Here is a 21,344-nt window from a genome sequence, read left to right as displayed (position 1 = left end):
CACCCAGAAGTGATCGGTTGGGAGGAAATGGTAACCACATTTTCCTTTTTGCTCCGAAACAACAGAGAAGCCCTGTGAATTAAAATTAAGTCATTCTGACAATACTGCGAGCGATTACAAAAACTCTGTGAGGAAATAATATGTATATTTAATGATCCGGGGGAAAGTTTTTCAAACTACTTGATTTCACTCTGGAGGATTTTTATAGGTGGAAAAAAATACTGAATCCAACTTCTCCGTGTGTTGATGGATTTAAACAAATCTAAAGCAGGAGATTCAAATTTCCTGCTGGAAAGATGCAGAGGGAGAGCATGAAGTAAGATGCGATAGTTTATCTGTGCCTTCTTTGTTTCGGGTGGCCCGTGTGTGTGTGTGTTTAATTTCCCATGTGTGCAAATGAAATGAGGGACGCGTTGATATTTTTAGAGAGTGCCTCAACTCGGACACAATAAGTGAGCGTGCAGTTCACAGGACACCCACGCTGTAGTCGTGTTATTGCTGAGAACGCAGCACAAGCAAAGCTGCCACCGCGCTGCAGCTTCGCTTTAAATCTCGGCCTAAAAATAATCTACACTGAAAATTTTAATTTCAATTTGGACGGCTTTCACCAACCAGGAACCAGAAACCCGTTGGAGAGTGCCATCTGTATGATTATGTAAGAAATAGATTTTTTTTTCCTGACAAAAGGAAGCATTGAATCTGTTTTGGCTCACGTTCACTTGCAATCAGAACAGCGAGTTTCAGCCAAATGTCTGAAAATAGTGAGGACGTCCTTGACTTCCCCTCTGAGGGTTAAAAACACGGGTTCGTGGCCTGAACGCTGCCTTTTAAACATCTGGACTGATGCTAACCAGATGATCTCAGAGTAACTAATCACTGTGATCTCAAGCAAGGCACTTTAACCCCCAAATAAAGATTATTTATTCATTCAAAGACAGGAGGATACACAGGTAAGGGTAAATTTCAGGTGATAAGAACTGATCTCAAAATCAGATCTGCTTCTGCCAGAGAGAAGAAAAGTTTCTGGAGTCCTTTTTAAAAATGTATAAATTGTTAAAGACGACTGATATCCCCAAGCAGCCCTCATGTTGCGCAAAGATGACTTTTTTGGCACCAAATAAAACACGAACTACATCTGAAGTAACTCATTACTCACCTTATTATACAGACTACCCTAAATAGTGAGTGTGACATTGTAGTCTTCACCCTATATATGTTTAGAGTTTATCTTTACTCTAAACAGTTCACTTAAAGTATCCCACAACGTACTAGGAAAAGTAATGAAGTCCAGCTGATGGTCACTGCCCAAGAGGCAGACACACTGTGATGTGCCAAAAGCTGCTGATCTTGTTTACCATGACCTTTATGGTAATTTCATAACTTATTAAATCAAGTCATTTAATCTTGAAGTCTATTCAAACATTTGACAAGTCTGGCTGCTTTTGTTGCACAAAATGAGTTTTACAGGGAAAACAATGGTCTGAAGCATTTTCCCAGTGTTTCCCAGCTTCTTATTTGTTTAGTGTGACATGGGTTAGGGTGAGGTGTTAGGGTGGACTCAACATGAAAACACTTGGAGGGTTAATGTGTGTTAACAGAATATTGGACTGGGGAACTTGGGCCCAAAGATGCTCCAACCCAGAAAGAAGACACATTACAAGCTGCACTAATGATCTTTTCTTTTCATCACTCTGCTGCCAGATTTTGTGAGTATGTGCCGCTGACAAACAGACAGCTCCAGGGAAAAAAGCTGACCCCCAAAAAATGCCTTTCTATGTTTGTGGCTTGTAACAGAAGGGCCAAATATTTACTTGTGTGACTGCGGGAAGTGAAGCTGCAATCATCAAGACTAGGGATGGGTATTGTTTAGGTTTTATCCGATACCGGTGCCAAACCGGTACTTTTGAAACGGTGCCGGTGCTTAAACGGTGCTCGAACCGGTGCTCGAACCGGTGCTCGAACCGGTGCTTAAAGAATGGAGAACACAAAATTGGTCCAAAAACCTCTCATGTTCAGCTGTTTTTTTGTAAAAAGATAACAATGTTAGCCTTTTCTGCAGCTATGGGGCATATATGGTATCACTCTTGGATGGAAGCAGTGCTTAAACAATGGAAAAAACACAAACTTTGTCCAAAAACCTCTCGTTTAGCTGTTTTCCACTTTTTCTTTGGTCATTTTAGCCTTTTTGGCCAGGGTGAAGGGAGTATCTGCCATCAAACAAGAAGACAGCCGCATGTAGCTATGATGATGTTTGCTAGTTCACCTTACATGCATTAATGTAATAACGTGGTTAGCATACTCAACGTAAATTACACACCAACAACATTAAGCTACTCGCCCAGAGAAGAACGGCTGCTGCTGCCATCATCATCCGTCATCATTTCTGCTACACTGGCAGGGCTAGGGGCCAGGACTCTACTCTTCGGGTTTTTGGGGGATGTGGCTAACTCCGGGTCCGATAACAGGCACCACACCCGCAGTAGATGTGCACGGTGTGAGGTCTCGCGGCAAGCTATCAAATACGGCGCATTTCTCGGCTTTTAAAAAAAATGCTGTGTCGCCAGGTGTTTCATCGGATTTGAGGTGTTACCTCCTTTGCACAGTATCAGCTTAAAGCACTTGTTGCAGGCTGCTGAATTTACATATTTTGCTGTGAAGTACAGCCAGACTTTTGACCGCTTCACCTTGGGCATTTTTAATCTGTAGCTCTGCTCTAAAAGAACGTACGTACCTGGGCCCGCCTACTATCCTCAGAAACGTAAAAGGATTGGCTAGAATCTAAAGTGTATCAGAGCTCAGGGAAAAAAAAGCACCGAAATAAAGCACCGAAATGTGCGCTGCTTTTCGGTCTGGTTACTACCGTTTATGACAGAACCGTTGCCATAATGGCACCAGATACCGGATACCATCCCTAATCAAGACATAAAGCTCATGTGCCAATAACTGCAGTTCCTCTAATGTCCACTTGAGGCTACCGCAAAGTTACCTTTGTTCTGTATGGGTTATTTCCTTCTTTAGAGCAGATGTGTAAGCTGTGAGTTTGGAAACTGTCAAGGCTTTTATAGTATAGTTATAAGTTAAGGAGTCAAAATTCAAAGAAACTAGAATCCAACAGGTGGTCTCACTTTGCTGCATCCACCTTTTATGTACATAATATGCTCAAGTCCCACCTCCAGCCCCAAGTGGGCCAACACCCCCCTCGCAACTAAAATTAAAGGTTTAATTATCACCAAGATTTGCTTTTGTTCGTTTTTCTGAGAAGCTGTAACTGACGACATGTTCATCGACACCAGAGGTGTCAGTGGAGTTAAGCTAATCATCCGGCTGTTTTCCTTCCAGGGTCACATACACTAGTGTCAAATGGAAATAAGAGAATCTATTGACTCTTATATAAAGTGCTGTTTCACAGAGATGGTTGGGACGGTATGATATGCGCTCTCCTAAAGCTTTTCGTGGTCTTCTCTGAGTGGGACGCTAAATCACACTCTGGTCGCTACCTAATGTCAGGATGTCAGACCATCTTGGCGTCAGTAGAAAGGGCACTGCTGACTGTAGGTCCCACCTTCCAATTAAAAGTTGGGTAACACCATGGTGTTCAAGCAAGGCCAAAGCACTTACGTCCAGCACTCTATCAAGACTTATTCCACCATGACAAGTGAGACCACACGGGAAGGTTTGCTTTCTCTTTGCTAACGGTTGGTCCAATCTGTGATCTGGTTTTTGTTTTGAGAGTCAGATCAAATAGAAACATATGTTTGCTCACGGTTAACATTTATTTTGTCTGTTCTTTCATAAATACTTCCTGTAACTGTCATTGATTATATATGAATTTCTTTATTTTTTCAGCTTTCATCCTTTGGTGCATGCATGCATTTTCTCTTACTGCTAAAGATGAAAGACTGAAGAGTTTATTAAGTCTTACCATCTGTGATTTCTGATCCCGTGAGTGGCTCGCTCTCTTTGTGGCGGTAGGCAGCGACCACAGAGACTTGGTAAAGTGTCTCTGGAGTCAGACCTTCCAGCACGGTGCTGGTTTCATCTCCTGGCACCGTTTTTTCTTGGATCTCCTGGGAAAACATCGACTTCCACTGAACACGATACGTATTCACATTCCCAGGCGCCGCTGTCCAAGACGCCACGAAGCTGGTGTCAGTTACATCGCTGGTGACCAGGTTTTTAGGAGGACCCCCCTCTGGAAGTAACAGTTAAGCAGAGAATTAATCAAAGGAACGTGAGACAATAACTTATACTGTGTATGAAATATAAATGGCGATGTAATGTTGATTCCACAGTTTTAGTTTTTGACACCATAGCAGTTAAATTTCCTCTCAAATCACAGCAGATGTTTTCAGACTTGACTGTGAGCATTTTTTATACTGTACAGTCACATTGGCAGACATGTTTTAATGTTCTTTCCAGTATTTGTGACTTCTTTTATTTAAAACCATCCTCCCTTTTAAACAAAGGGACCATAATGGACGTGCTGCCAGATCTAATTATTTTTCAAAATGGAAACTATTAAAAGGCAATCGAGTGGACCGATCACCACAGCCATAAAGGCCTGAGAGGACGGCATAAACATATGTGAAGAGCTGTCCGGTGCTTTTTGTTCATATTTTGGGGATATTTTGAGATTTTTCAGCATCATTAGTGAGTGCAGAGCATTGGATAGGGGAAAGAAGAAAGACATAAAACATGTCGGGAACCGCATGAACTCAAAGTGTCCAAGCACCAACAGGAAATCTCTTTAATGTAGTTCACTGGATGTCTTTGCATCATCAAATCATCACTATAGTCCTCCTTTTATTGGAAGATCTTCTGCTGGACGCTTTGATATCTCACTTTTTTCAGCTTTTTGCTGGCTACTCTAGAGTTAATGGTTCGTGAATGTCTCTCTTGTGGGTTTTATGAACCTTTAGAACAATTTATCAAACAGAAAAGTCCTTTTTCACTCCATATTTTGCCTTGTTCCCATGTGTAACATATGTTATTAATATTTCTAGTTCTCTCCGACTGGATTAGATTTCTATTAATTATTACGTATTGGATATAAATCAATTATATTATATTTTTGGAAGCCTTTAAACATCAGATCCAGATGAAACTCAACCCTTCTGATTAACGCTGGCACATTCACAGTTCCTTTTCCTCTGTTGATCATTGACCACTGTTTATGTCCTGAAGGTGAGTTCAATATGATTTTTAGCAATACAATTAATCAATCAATAAAGGGAAATTTTCCAGTAATTAAAGCTGTCCAAATTCTGTTTTGCTAATTGTGGAACTGTGGAACATTACAAGCATAGTTTTAATTACTGGATACCTGGAGATTTGTTGTGGATACTCATCTGTATCTGAATGGACTAACTTGAATTTTAGTCATAATTTTTTTTTTTAATCGCCTATTTCCAGACACGTGGGGTTTAAAATAATACTGCAACCTGAACTACAGCACATTTTCTTTTTCACAAATATTTACATGCAACTGCAATAAATGTAAGAGTCCTTAACCAAAGTGCTGGTTCATTATAGTGAAGGGAACATGGCAGCAATGTTACAAATCAGGTTCTGGGGGCCAACAGTGGAGCTCGAGATGCACAGGAATAAGATTTGTCTTGTTACTGGGATTTCTTCGTAAAGTTTGTTTGTGGTCTTTTCGTGCAAATTTGTCAGAGATAACACAACAGTTTCAGGATTTTTCCAGATTTTTGTTCTTGGACTCTCTTGGGGGGGCTTTGCGTCAGTCACGTTTCAAAGTTAACCTTAATTATCTGTCAAAATGTTCTAGCCCCTCCCCCACTAAGCCCCATTTTTCTTTACTGGCTGCCCTTCACAAACAGAAGGTTTGAACAGCAAATGGGTGTGGCTTATTGCCAGATACCAAGTGCTTCTGTGCTTCTGATTGTTGGGGATATCTCTGTGTTATTGTAGGTCTTTACTTTACCTTATAAAGGACCTTGAGGCAACTTTTGCTGTGATGTTGCACTATACAAATAAAACTGTCCTTCATCCCCACTCCCCCTGCTGACCTATGCATACCTGGGCCCATGCATGCTTTCGTCTCAGCTCGACTCTCTCACACCCTCTCTGTTTTACACTAATTTGCTCATGAAAAGCACTCTTGCACAGTGCAGTGAGGTTCATTGTTTTATAGGATTTCCAAAGAGGCAGCAGTCCCTGAGGAAACGTTGGATTCCATGTGTGGGCGAGGTCAGCGATCAGAATATTTGCGTACCATGTCTGAGTTTGACTGACGAGCACCTCTTCAACAAACCCAGGGCAAGGCATAGACTGATCCCACCAGTTAAACAAGCTGAACTTTGGGGATCAAATATGCTGTGGCATAAACTCAGTGCTGGTAGAAGTGATATGGACTGTAAAACTGGTTCATGTTAAAGTTTTCAGATGATTTAGGACCTTAACTCAACTTCCTGACAGCTTCAGTCACACACAATATACACACGGATATACACAAACCCCAAAAATCTACTTTGTGTTGCCTCTCACTGTTGGGTTGCCTGACTCGTGTTGCCTCTTGCTGACATACAATCTCCTCTTCTTCCATCATTCACAAATATTTCCAGCAATCTGCTGTGTCTGGATAGGAAAGTGAAAGAGGGAGGGCCAATATTAAATTATAGCTCTTCGTCTGTGGCGATGAAGTTTCCACAACAGGATAATTATCACCAAATATTAAATCCAGCTATATAATCAGCGCAATAAGCGTGAAATAAATCACATTCAAGCTTTTTTGCCAGTCGATGCAGATCTTTGGAGAGAAGGGAGGGGAAAAAAAGGAAAACTCCCTGCTCAACAAATATTTATGCAAACTCAAAATAATTAGAAAACATGAGAAATAACTCAAATTAAAAGGGAGCCTGGATGTTATTGAGAGCCAAAATGATGGCGGAAATATAATTTTTATCGTCTTTTTAAATGTGCAAAACATGTGGCCAAACAGAAAGACAAGCTCTATTAGTGAATTAAGTCGCTAACAAGTTCTCAGGCATGTCAGGACAAACAATTTAACAAGATTGAACCAGCAGATTGTTCTGTGCTCACAGCAGCATGGGAAAGATGTACAAGGTACAGATGACCCAAATTAAGGCTTTTATTTTGACAGTCTGCATCTTATTTCAATCAATTTTTATTTCTGAGAAGAAAAAGGTTCTTCTGTCACTACAAAGCTTAATTTTCAATCCTCTGTGTTTTGAAGGTTCACTTTTGGAGAATCTTCAAGAATGTGAAATGTGCCGATGGAATTCAGGAAAAACTGTCAAGCGTGTACTTCTTAGTTTATTTTTAACTGTCACTGGTGCTCAGCTTCAGTCACCCCATTTTCACTGCACTGCACCTCTGCCATCAGCAGGAAGCTACCAATGCTGCCATTTGTTTTATCTTCCCGGAGGAGCTCTGGCTCAAAAAATTGGAAAATAACAGCCGTCACATGGAGTGTGGAATATCTGGACATTCTCAGACATCTTTTTCCACAGTCCATCAAAGTAAATCGGAATAAAACCACAGAAATTAAAGACAGTATTGCTGATTTCTACCACTGTCTATCTATAAACTATCTACAAATCAAATTCAAGCTGCTTTCAGCTTTTTCCAGGGAAGTTCAGAGTTTGGGGCTAGTTTGGCTAGCACCTTCGTCACTCATAGCGTGAACAGAAATAGCACCTGAAGGCCATGTGACTGAGGCGGGTCTGAGGTCCTCTCAGGTCTGGCCTCTTTGTGCTGTGTCTGGGACTCCCTGCAGTCACAGTGGAAAGTCTCTGGGATCGCTGCCTTGTATAAAGTTGGCTATTTGACATGTTCCACTGCAAAGTGTGCAGAGTCACTGCAGTTTCATCAGGGCAGCCTAGGTGGAGATAAAAACTTCACTCTGGTGGTGTTGCTGGTGCTGCTTCATATCACGAGAAAAAGTCTGTCTAGCTCACTGAATAAGAGAGGAACTGCCCTGAAATTGAGTTTCCACTCCGCGTGACTGGGTTCACATTAAAGGGCCCATGCTGTCACATGGCGTGTACATAAAGCTGATTCAAAACACCACAAAGAGAGTAACTGACAGAGGGGGTCATATTTCTCCAATATTAGTTTTCTTTATTGGCTCTCTGTTAAATCCTGGATCTAATTTAATTTGCTATTTATTGATTTCCCCCTTTTCAAAATTAATTTATCTGTATGTTTATTTATTGTCACAGTAGTTTGTCTGGGAACTAGTGTGTTTTTGATTAGTTATATATTTGGATTTGTTGGTTTTTATGGTTTTGATTCTCATTATTGTTTTCTGCTTATGTTATATTCTTAGTTCTAGTCCTTAGGTTTGTGTTACCTTGCCTTCCCATGCTCCACATCTCATGTTTAGTTACTTTTGTCTCTGTGCTCCATGTTCGCTCTGTCTTCCCTGTCAGCCGTGTCTCCTTGTCAAGTCTGCGTCTCTGTGCCTGTCTTGTATTTCCTGTTATACATTGACAGTCTTCTGTGTCCTGTGTTTTCAGTTTTGCTTCCTCCCCGTCTTGTTATGTCAGATTAGTCCCAGCTGTGGCTCCCTCCTGTTTCTCATCCCCTTGTTACCCCCTGGTGTATTTAAGCCCTGTGTTTTCCTATGGCTGTTGCTGTTTACCCTGTGTGCTGTGCATGTTTTGCTGGGCTCCTTGGTACCCAGGTTACTTCTGAGTTTTTTCTTAGCTTCTAGTTTTTAGGTTTTCTTTTCCTTTCCTGTTTGTATTATATGGGTTTGTTGGCACAGCATTAAAGCTGCCTTCCTGAGTTCACGCCTTAGTTTCTCGTGAGTGCTGCATTTGGGTCCTTCATCCTGTCTGCCACACTCTCACACGTGACATTTATGTCTTTATTTTTGGCTGTGTCAGTCTCCTGTACAACAAGTCTAATAGAATCTGATAAAACAGGAAAATAAGTCAGAACCCAAATCATCATTAAAATTCAATTACAGTTAAAATACTTAAATGCTTAAAAATGAATGCATCTGTTTTTGTAGGTTCTTGTAATATAGATTATCTAGCACTATTTTATTAAATATTTATTTTATTTGTATATTTTACCAGATCTCTTTTCTATCTGTGCCAGACACTTTCATTTTACTTACAGGCAGTTTAAAAATTTGTATTTATTTCTTTGCCTTTGTCTTTTTGATTTCTATCAAGTTGATACTTGCTGCATATTTTTTTCTAATTACTATCAGCTGGTCATTCATCTATGAAGGACTGCACTAATCTGCATGAAATGTGCTATCCAAATAAAGTTTAACTGATCAACTGATTAATTTTAATGTCTGGAAACTTTGTTCGCAGCCAGTGTGACCACAGCAAACCACAGCAGGTTTTTTTCCCCCCTTTTTAAACTTTATCACCTCAATTTCTTTAGCTAAAGATGTTTGTTCCCTCTTATATAGCAATTGTCAGCCAAACTCACTGAACAAAGAACACGCTGGTAGACTAGACCAGAACTTAATCTCACCTGAGGCGCAAAAGCTGCAAAGAAACAAGTCCCCTGCTGAAAGCTGAGGTCATTTTCACAGGTTACGACACATTTAGTGTCCCAAGCTGATGCAACTGCCAAAGAAAAGAACTTATTACGAGAATTAAACCTCTATATATGTATTTTTAGATCTTATGAGGCTGAAATTTAGAGGTTTATGGAAGTCCAAGTTGTGAAAATATAAAAGATCATCCTTAAAAGTCATTAACATAAAAGCAGAAAACAAAAACTGTCTGGAAAATCTCTTTAAATACACCTCATCATCCCCATTCTTGCAGCTTTTACTGACATTTGTTTTTACTAGTTTGGAGCTTTTTTTTCAGTGCTCTGTGGAAACCATTCAAATTGAATTATATAACTCTGGATATGCACAGTCATCAATCTGACAAAAAAGCGACATGTTCGCTTCATATTAAAAAACGTTTTCCATCCCACAGCAGCATCACACTCCCCCAGTTCCACAATCAGGAAGTCCTGGTCAATGTCAGCGTGCTGGAGTTCTTCCAAATGCAGGAGTGAAGCAGAAAGCAGCTGCAGCTCCTTTTAAATATCAGCTGTGGACAGGCTTATGTCACACAGCTGAGCGAGATGGGCCACACTTACGCAAACGTCTTTAGACTTTATCCCGAGATCTGCTGTGTGAGTGTTTGAACAAGTTCGAAACAATGAAAACAAAGCCTCTGTTCAGCATTCACACAGTAGGCAGTAGTTTGGTTTGATGGATCACAGAAAACATTGTGCTGAATCTGGCTTGGAGACGAGTTTTCCATTTTAGCATCCATAAACGTAAATCTCCAGTGCAGAAAACAAGGTCCTGATGAAATCTAACATGGGCTCTAACTGTACAGTTATAGTTTTAACGTGGCTTTAATGTGGGTAAAGGCTCACTGCTGATCTGAGAACATTAAGCCTACATGTGCACAGGACGCAAAGGTAATGATCACCCTCCTGCCAGCTGCTGATGTGGGCTACAACCGGGAGAGTCTGGAGCATTACCACTACAGTTACTGACAGTTTTCTGAACAAACTAAAGTTCACTCTGTGTCTTTAAGCTTTCACACATGAAAAACACAACCTCAGCTTCAGGCCCAATAACATGAGAGAAGTCAGCTGTGAGCTTTGAGCACCATAAACAGCTAAAGGAGTGCTGAGCACTGGCAGCAGATATGAGCAAATATCACTTGTACCAGTTGGAAAAAGTTGTTTTTATTAGCTCACTAGGTAATAGTGTTTATGCCCTGGTTGTGGTGAAATCGACCGCTGAAGCACCAGTCACCCAAGCCTAGAGATATGTCGGTGACCACCTGGTAATCACCCCCTGCAGGGGACATATATATGTTTGTAGATAAGTCAACATCTCCCACCTGAATTACAGATGACTGGAACTGAACAACGCAATCACAGGGAGGATATTCCAATAACCACTCGCTAAACCAGGAAGGGAATATAACCTCCAGCTGCAGGTGGCACAGGGGGTAACTAGGCCTGTGTGACTGAGGCCTAAAATAAGGAAACGTGGTAACAAAGAGGCAGAGATGCTGGCCACACAGTGAACTTACACTAATGTCTAAACAGTTAGTGCGCACAGCACTACATCCTCAAAGAGACACAATCTTCCTTTTTATGCACAATTAGCACCTGACCTGTTTTACTGATGCGAACAGGCTAAAAATGGTTGAGTGATGCACACATTTTGATGATTTTTTTCTAATTTATAGCTCAAGTGGATAGGTACATAGCTTTTAAATGGAGTCTATGGTTGTATTGGAAGATATCTGGGGTTTAAAGTACTGAAATAAGAACAAATAAATAGAGGATTTGTGCTGATATACTTTCTATACAAAGAAAATAACCAAAGTCATGCATCGCTTAGAAAGAAGAAATGTTTTTACCTCATAGTCCAGCAGACCAAGACCTTGGCTGTGTTCCTAACTGAGTGAAATAATACGAGCTTTGTCAGGATGATTTAAAGTTCAGCTTATCTTGTTAAATAGCTGTGAGTTCAAAATAAATGTAATCATTATTTCTGAATCAAGCAGCGCTGTATCACATTATTAAAAATCTCAGTTGGACTCTGTGAGCGCTGAACTCTCCCTTACAATTTACATCTTAACTTGACCTCGTGACTTTTTCCATCATGGTCTAGGAAATATGTTTAGGAAAAGATATCATAGGGAATGTTTGGACTCTACATCACACTGTGCCAGTATGCACCCAACAACCTGAAGCATCGGAAAAAAGGCATGGCACAGCAACTGGGGAGGCATCTGGAGCCTTTGGACAAGACTATTAAATTCCAGGCAAGCCCTCACAAGGTGCAGAGAAAGAAAGAGAGAGAGCAACAGCGCGAGAATAACACGCAAGGTTGAGAAGGAGAGAGACAGACGAGTGGAGCTAGACAGAATGGGAGAGAAATGGTGAAGACAGACAGAGAGACAGGCATGAGTCAGTCTCCCCTGCTCCTCCTAACCTTCCAGCCTTGCTCTCAGCTGGCTTACATTCCTGTCCGGTCTTGCTGCTCCTCATCTCCACCTCTCACTCTGGCTGTCTGCTGCTCTGTCCACTGCTGTGTTACTGTAAGTGCTTTGGAGAGCAGCTACTCTACTCCAAGAGTCCAAACATGGCTTAAAGTGGACATGTTCAGCTTTTCCTAATGTTCAGTGTTATGTTCTGCTCCACAGGTAGGCGTTCACGTTAAAAATGCCCAAGGTTTGGAAATATAATGTCAGTGTATGAACAAATGATACCCATGAGCCAAAAATCAGATTTAAAACGACTCAAATTACTCTTATTATTCTACTCTTGACTCTGTATGATGTCATAAAGAAGCACAGAAGCTCCTCCCATATTCTTTAAAAAATCTTCTGTTTGCCAGGGACAGCCAATCAGAGGCTTAGAAAATTTAAGAAGAAGTTTTATGCTAACATTTTTTATGACTCAATAAAAAAAATTGGATTTGAATTTCAGTGCACGGTGCCTGCAAAGTATTTTATCTGTTTTGAATTTATTATATTGGTTTGAAAGATATGTCAGGTGCTTGCTGATGTGTGTAAATTTGCTATATTAATAAACTAACTTGACTAAATGGCTCACACAGAGTATGAATTGAGGGAATTTTTGCCTCTAGGAAAAATGTTTCAAGCTGTAATCAAAGTGAGGTCATTGCAGTTAAACGCCGTGTGTTTAAACCTGTGGTTCACCAGGATGTAGCTCACTTCTATGGCGTTAAGCCTCTACAGGAGTATGCCTGATGTAAAACTCGTCCGTAAATTATGACCATGCTTGCAGGTCTCTGAGAGGACCATCTGCATGCAACCCCAATGTATATGTGCCGACAAACATGCACAAACATGCAAAAACTGAGAATGTGTAAGCAGACCTGCGTGCAGGCAGGTTTCATAACTAATGTTAAAGTACAAAAATATTCCATAAAGTGGAAAAAAGAAAAAGTGTCAGGAGCGTCAGGAGAAGCTAGCGGAATAATTTCAGCTGGTGATTCTGTTTTCACAACACAGAGTGATGCAGTTTATAAAAATAAATAAATAAATACGTGTCGCCCAGCACAGTGTTGAGTCTATTCACATTTTTGCAGAACCTTTTTATATGATGATGATGGTGATAATAAAATGCTATTTAATCACTCCACAGTCTTATAGTCTTTTGCAATACAGCCTAAGACCAGATTTTTGACAAAATATTTTCAAATTTCCTCTGTTCACATCTTTAAATAGACTTGTCTGCCACTGTAGCTTGTAAAATCTATACTTTGCATTTGGTTTGAACACCTCATATGCCCTTAAAACCAGATTCACTAGGGCCCACGTCCTCATTTTAGGTTTGAGAGAGTTTTAGTAGGTAAAGGTGAACGCTTGGACATGAACTGAGCTGCGGTTTGGGGAAGGCCTCGAAGGGAACGGCAACGGGTCACGGGCCTGGCAGCTTGCAGAACTGAGGGAACCTATATAGATGAGAACCGGAAGGAGCATGTTTTGAGGCGTGGTCCTGCTCCTTAAATTCCGATACATAATCTCCAATTAAGTCAGGCATATCCATGTGCTTCAAACAAGCAGGCTGTTCTGATAGTATGGTTTCACGTAAGATGAATATTATGAATATTATAGTTCAAACATGGAAAACATGGAAAGCAGGACCCTCTCAAAGGTCAGAGCACACATGAAAAATATGAAGCACGTTATTTAGCACTTCTGGGTTGCAAAGAAGCTTGCAGCAGCGGCAGCTTAAGCAGCTTAAATAGTGCACCCTGATATATCAGGTTTATCGAACTGAAGTGTCTCATAAGTCATCAGCCAAAACAACTGGAATGAGCTTTAAATGAGATCAGCTCTACTTAATGACACTCCAGAACTAATGCTATGCTCAAATTCACCCAACATTAGTGGTATTCATAACACAACAGAGCAACCACCTGATCTAGTCTAAATAAAATACATGTGATTAGCTAAACTCTCCCTTCACTGGCTAGATTCCCTAAAGACTAAAATCTGACTCCAGAGGAGGTACAGAGGTTTACCTCCCGCTTTCGCTCCAATGTGATGCAATGCTGAAAGCTTATTATGACTTTTTTTGTCAAATAATGCCAAAAACATTACCTATATTAAGATTTAAGGTTGTTTTGACTTACCATATTCTTAACAATTAACCTAAGTGATATCAGAAATTATGGGTAAAGTCACAAAAATAATACCCAAGAGGTAAAAGAAGCAATTTTTAATACTAACAATAACCCTCTATGAAAACTGGAAGGCTTCCTCCTCTCCCCTCTCTCATGCTCTGAGTGTTTATTATTTCTCTCCAGTAACAATAATTCTGACCTCCAAGCCTCGCCGGGTATTGAAAATCAGATCATTTACAATATTTTGGAGCAAAAGAGCCTCATGTTAAACACAGACTTCCATTAAATGTTTGTTTTAAGAATCCTTGTTATGATCTGGTTCTCTTCCAGCATTTAGTCACAGCAATTACGGAAAACCTCAAATATTAACAGTGGCTGTTGGGCGGTAATAAAAAAAACATTATCGGTTAATCTCAGGGGATCGGCACATCGCGGCTGTGTGCAAAAGCTGACACAGAAATCGTGTGCACCTTTAAACAGCCATGCAGTTTATTTTAAAGACTCTACGTTAGCTATACAGACCAGAATGAAGATAAGCTGGAATACAAATGTGCATTAATAAATGCTAATTAAGCTGAAAATTGGAGATTTTGTCAGGTGAGTCTGATGTTTTACCACCGAAAGTCACTTTTCATACAGAGATTAAGTTTTGCTTTTTAGCCAAAGGAACTTAAAATAATCAATGCTTCAGATATGTACGATCCAAGTCTGTGTAAAATGATAAGTCATGAAATTAGCATCAAGTCTACTGAGCTTTTTAGCCTGTTTTAGTTGATGGGGTTTTTTTTTTTACCTTGATGGCTGCCTGCACAAGTCTAACCACCAGCAGAAGCAATACAATGCTGATGATACACCACAGACTGCTCTTTGTGTCTGACATCTGATAGTTTATGCTGCCATTATATACCCCAACGATTCAGGCTCCAGTTACACCGCTAACCCATCAATGTGTTTACCCTATCACATGGTATCCATCACTCACACTGGCAATTGCTTTAATTACATAGAACATGCTCAATTTTTCATCTCTAATGGTTACTCTACCTCCATGCACCATGATGTCTCCCATTGGCTGGTGAAATCTCTCTGAGGATTTTTGCTGCCACTGTGTTGGTGTTTTTAAACTATGTGTAATAAACGAGGGGTAAATCTGGGGGTAGAGACCTGTCAATTACAGACAGACCAACCCTAAAGCACACACAGCTTTATAGTCCTTTTTGACTCTAATGGAGACCATAATTTACTAAACGAACATCGTGTTTTATTAAATGAGACTTGAAACTAGTAATTGAGACTATATACTCACAAGGAAAGTATTTACTGAGGTCATAAATCAACAGAGAACATTTTCCCATAGACTTCGTTACCGCCTGACTTCTCGTTGCTACCTGTGTGGTTTAATTCAAAAATAAAGTGTCTACACTCTGTGTTTGAGGGGGCTTTTTTATCTGAAAAACAAAGAAAAACAGCTTTTCTCATGGAAACAGATGAAAGAGACAAACAAGCAGACAAAAAGGTGCATGTGTTGTGGCCCATTAATCATGCATCATGTGACTGGAGGAGAAAAAAACTGGATGGGAAACTCTCTGAGCCGGAGGACTACTTGACTAAGACACGAACTCCAGTTGCTCCACTGGAGCAGCGCAGAAGAAAATTGTTTTTACTGGGCAGCTACCAGCATGTCAATTAGTCAAAGAGACTCTAGAAGTGAAGTATGATTCAAAATTTCCCCTTTGAAAAATAACTGTTAAAATAAACCGTGAGTCATGGGCAGAGCTTCCTGCGTGTGCATTTTTCTTACTGTAGATGTATTTTTAAGCAAAAACTTTCCCCCTGATATCAGTCAGGAAAACTGGGACAAAGAGTTAACTGACTCCTATGTAACTGTGTGCTATGGGAGGTGGGACAAACTGCTAACAAAAAAGGAAGAATGTATGCAAAACCTCAAGGCTCTGCATCGATTTATAGTTTTGAGGTAAAGTCATGTTCTAATGGGAACAATATTATAAGCCAAATGAGGGGGAGAATAAATCCATCTGAGGGCCAGCTGGGCGTTTCATGTCAAAGAGGTGCAAGCTGGGATTAATCCTGTCCCATTTTATAAACTGTCAAATTCCAAAAAAACTAACAAAAATAGAGTCGACTCAGACGACACGCAGCTGCACTATGTGAAGGAGCTGAAAGGAACAGGAGGTGAAAGGTAAACGCTAAGAAAAGCTGTTTCCATGGCACCAAGGAGTATGATTTGTTTATTTCCAGCCTCTGTCTTCAGTTTTGGATAAAAGATTATAATCTTAAGCATCTTTGGAAGGCTCATCATTCCTCTCTAAAAGCAGTAAATCCGCCTGTGCTCGAATCTACAAAACTTCAGAAAAACATCTTCAGTTTGCTTCCTGTCTTTGTTGTTTATTGCCTCTGAGTGCACCATGGTCCATTTCTATCTCTGAGTTTATGTCTGTTTTTCATTCCTTTCCCTGTAAGGCTGCACAGATCTGACGAGGAGTTCAACAGGAGGCAGGCTGCGCTAACTTCGCAGAGCTCGCAGGGGTCAAAAAATGTGCACACTCCCACACTCCCGGGCACCGCAATGACTTTAAAGAGACACTTCATTCTATCAGAATAAAGTCTGATTCATTCCCATTCTTTAAGCCGGAACGACAGCTTGGACCCATTAAGTTTTAATCATCCCCAAATCCTTTGTGATTTAAAGGTGCAATTAGATTTTCATAGTTTTTAAAGTCCCCTAGCACCAAGTAAATGATCACTCCATGTCTGCAGGCACCTGCCAGGGATCAGAACCGGTGACTCAATGAGCCACTGAGCCAACTACTTGGACTTCTGGGCTCAGTTTGTCCCGAAAACAACAAAGATTTCCTTCAACTGAAGCTTCACTCATGTAGCTCTTATTTATAAGAACATCTGTTTCCCATTAATAGTTAACCCTGTGAAGCCTTTTTTATTTTTTGTTTGTTTGTTTTTTCAGTTTTCACACTGTTACATGGAGATCTATGGCACAGCATCAGGCTCAGCTAACTGAACCGTTTCCTGTTCAGCTTTAGCCTTGGCACTACAGTTCCCAAGATGCTTTGGCTCAGGCAGACAGGAAGTTTAATGCTACCACAGAGTTTTTAGTATTTGCTGGTTCTTCTTGTGTTCATATTTGTTTTCATTTGGTTTTTAACTAGGAAGCACATACAATGACGTTCATCCCATAGTGGAAAAAGATGCCATATACCAGATTTAGCTAATTTACCTCTGCAGTCTGTGGGTACATACACCCAATATTAAATGGGGCTAATGATCTTTTTTCTTTGGTGCCCAGCTTTTAAACCCGCTACAAACTACTCTTCCTTTGATGCAGCAGAGTCTAAAAGTGTACAACTGATATTAAAAAGGTTATTGTCCATTAACTTTTTATTAACGATAGTTTATGCTTTTTTATGTTTTTGTTGCATATGTCGATAACCACACTTGCCTTCTTTGGTAGTGCCCACAGTCTGTAGCGGCGTTCCGGGGCCGGACGGATATTCGGGAGTGACTGTGACACGGTAGGTGGTTTGAGGCCGAAGCTCGTGGAGCACGGTGGTTATCTCCCTGCCAGTGGTGGTCGTCTCCATCCTCCGGCTCTCATCGTCAACCGGTTCATAGTTGAGTCGGTAGCGAATGACTGGTCCGGGAGCTGCTAGCCATGACACTCTGAAGCTGTCTGTTGTCTCTTCAGATACTCTGAGGTTGCTAACTGGGCCTTGTTCTGTGACACAAGTGAATCAGACACCCTCAGCTTTAACTGCATATCTTTACTCATTCATGCTGCCACTGTCCAAAACCTGAGCCTATTGTTCTGCGGTAACCTGCAGCAACCAACGTTGTGAATCAATCAATACACCTTCCAGTTCAATATTACACTTAATCACTTAATTTGTTCTATCACAAGTTTGGTCTTGGTATTAAAAACAGGTTTATATCTGTACTACACCTTTATGTTGATTAACAAAATATCTTAGCAGTGTGGAAAAAGAAAAGCATAAATAAATTGTTTATGACAGTATAAATACCTTCTAGCGTGGTCTGATAGCCAGTCACAGGCAAGCTTTCCCCTTTCTCGTAGTGGGCGTAGATGTTGACTTCGTAGCGAATGTAAGGGTTGAGGTAGGGCAGGAAGGCAGTGAGGGAGTCTCCGGGCACAGACATGGACACAAAATGCCCGTCGGGGTCATCTGCCGGCCTGAACTGAACCAGGTAGGACTCAACATTGGTGGCGTCCGTCTTCCATGAGGTCCTAAAGCTTCTGGAGCCGATCTCTGAGAAGGTCAGGTCCTTTGGCGAGATCAGTTCTGGAGGAGGAAGAAGATTTTTTTTTACTTAACAGGGTTCAGCAGCTAGTTCCTTTTTTGGCATAAAGAGTGTCTTCATTACGAATTAAGGAGAAGAAGAAGATGGTTAAATAATTAAAATAAAACAATACAGCACATTGCTCTGAGAAAAAAGATGATTATTCTCTGAAAGAAAATTATTTTATATGTAAACTCAGACGAGAATGGTAAAATCATCAATAAACTGTAATCACGCATTACCAGCCTTAACCTCAACCTTAACATTTGAGGTTAAGGCTGGTAACATCACCCCAATTCTGAGGCTATCCTCGCACTGGGAGGTGGATTTTCTTAAACTTCTATATAATCTGACTTCTTTCTTTAACCAGAGGAGCTGCTCCCTGCTGGTAATTGAGAAGAATGCAAGTTTAAGGTTTTCAGACCTGGAAGGTAGGCCAATATTTTATGTAAAGTCTTTCCAAAATAACCATATTAAGTAATGCCAGCATTGCATTAGATTACATTTTGGTAAGTTTGAAGGATTGCTGAGCAGTTCTGAAATGATGATCATGTTACAGAAGAACAATTCATTTTACTAGAAAGAGTAAAATGTTACATCAAAGTCAGGGTAAAGGTGTTATCTTAGGTTATTAGAATGAAAATGTAAAGTATTCAAATCATCATACAAAACTGTTTGTATGGTATCCATCTCTGTGGAAATTCTTTATAGCATTTTTAAATCTTGATAACTTTTTTTTATCATGATTTGTGCTTTATCAGAAGTTAAAATGCAATTAGGTGTTTAATTCCAAAAACTAAACTGACTGACTAAATGTGGAACAACTGAGATATTTACAGGTGGTTTGACATCTGTTTTCAAAATACATCATCAGAAGAAATACATTCCTTGTCTGGCTCTGACATTAAACTGGGCTGACAAAATATGTGTCTGACATCTTTGATATAGTGAGAAAAACAGCATCTTTCTCCAAATCTGGCTGTTAGTTAAAGGTGATTCATAGTCACATGCTGCATCTGCTAAATCAGCCCCAGATGTGATTACCTATGAGTGTCCCCTGTCGTGAAAAGGGTCCCTTAGGAGTCCTGTTGTTGCAGATTTCAAAGTCCACACTCGGTGAGCTGCCTGAGATTTTGTTTTCCCACTAGGTCATTTGAGATTAGACCCACCACAAGCAACCCTGACTAATTTATTCATTGAAGTTTGCAACTTATCTCCCTGGTATTGATTTTTCAGACACAATGAACACATTACTTCAAGCAGCTGGCCAACAGGCGCAGATTTGCATCATCAATCAGCTCAGTCTTTCTAGTGGAAAAACTAAAGCAGTTCTACAATTCGTATTCTCTGGAAGCTCTCTTTTTTTCTTCCTGTCTAAGGCTGTTATCCATATGCATAAACCATCATCCGAAATAGACAAAAGTAGAAGAGAAAGCTGACCTACAAGGCAGTGCCATCATTCAGGATCGGGAGGGCTGAGACCCGCTACCAGAGCTCTTTAAGTTGGGCTCCTGCACATTCTCTTTGTTGACATAAAGTCATTATTATATAAGGATTATATAATTGGCAATCAAAGCTGGAGTGAGTCACATTTAATACTGCCAGACGTGGAAGCTCGTTTTGGCAAACACTGAGCGATTATTATTGCCCTTTTCTAAGAGGATGAAACAGCATTTGTGATTTAACATCTTTGGTGTTTAAACCCGACTACCAGACGTTTTGGGGTGGGTGATGACTTCAGTGCAAAGAACTGCACTTAAAGGTTTGTTTATGTGACAGACAACACACCTGACAGCTTGCATAGACTTTGTGTGGTAACACACTGAGTCATCTGCTGCTCTGGCTCAGTTTAAACAAATGCAAATACATCTCTGCAAAGGACTATTTGACCCATTTACACATGCAGAAACTCTCCCTGTCCTTGAAAGATCAAAAGGTGGGCATGTGTTTTACACATTGAGGCAAAAAAAAAAAATGGTTTTAGCTAATAAAGACATGCTCAGAAAAGGGACATGAAAGTAATCATGTCCATGTGGATGGCTGATGGTACAGTTATGTACTCTCATCGACCTCACAGGGGGGTAAAGTTGCAACCGACTGCTGCTGTGGTTAATTGTTAAAATGTTGATTTCTTGACTGCACGTGTAACAATAACATTAGTTAACTGGTAGATTTAGAACTTGAGCTGAAATTTTAAAGAAAAGATTTCTAATTATTGTACTAAACCCATGGGTTGATCAAAAGCATTGGCATTGTTTCTAGCACTGTATGCAAATAAATGAAAGCAGCTTCAGTTGTTTGGTGGTTAGGAGGAGGAAGCTGTTGTTTGGTGTGGAAAACCTTGAAAAACTAACAACATGTGTTGAACTTGTTTAAAACAAATAAAGTGAGAAAGCAAAATAAATCTCCGAAATTAACCCCAAAATAGAGACCAACAGGATGCTGGACTTGTTTATAGTTTTTGAGGTTGTACTTCTTTTTCATTATTGTGTGAACACTGAAAACTATACTTGCTGAACAAATGGAAATGTTTGAAAGCAAGTTGTATAATATATATATATATATATATATATATATATATATATATATATATATATATATACATACATACATACATACATACATACATACATACATACATACATACATACATATACATATATGTATGTATATATATATGTAAAACTAATAAACTGTGGGCTGTTTCATACTCCATGGTTGGTTCTGTTGAGCTACCTCATGCCAACAATTAAGCAATGTTTATTCATAAAGTCCTCTGAATGTAATTTAGCAAATGTAAAACGGAATAAACGGATAAAGATCTGTTTCTATCCATCAACATAAAAAATACCATTGTCTGCAAAGGAAATCTGAATTC

At 40.1% G+C, this 21,344-nt stretch overlaps 1 protein-coding gene across 3 annotated transcripts in view; it reads right to left on the bottom strand.

Annotated features, from left to right (window-relative positions):
* col12a1b (collagen, type XII, alpha 1b) overlaps positions 1-21,344 on the bottom strand; it is a 147,664-nt gene that overhangs the window by 109,703 nt on the left and 16,617 nt on the right. For all 3 annotated transcript variants that reach the window (XM_086265140.1, XM_086265141.1, XM_086265142.1), the window contains 3 exons: positions 18,190-18,468; positions 17,610-17,885; positions 3,923-4,192 (listed from right to left, as the gene is read on the bottom strand). In XM_086265140.1, coding sequence (XP_086121266.1) covers positions 3,923-4,192; positions 17,610-17,885; positions 18,190-18,468 — 825 coding nt within the window. The remainder of the gene's footprint in view (positions 1-3,922; positions 4,193-17,609; positions 17,886-18,189; positions 18,469-21,344) is intronic.

Source organism: Aulonocara sp. 'chitande type north' Nkhata Bay, linkage group LG15, assembly GCF_057382095.1.
Source record: "Aulonocara sp. 'chitande type north' Nkhata Bay isolate Kocher_YH1m ecotype deep benthic linkage group LG15, A_spYH_male_GT1.1, whole genome shotgun sequence".
Lineage (NCBI taxonomy): Eukaryota > Metazoa > Chordata > Actinopteri > Cichliformes > Cichlidae > Aulonocara > Aulonocara sp. 'chitande type north' Nkhata Bay.
Note: the sequence above shows the minus strand (reverse complement) of the source record. Positions and strands in the feature narration are given on the sequence as shown.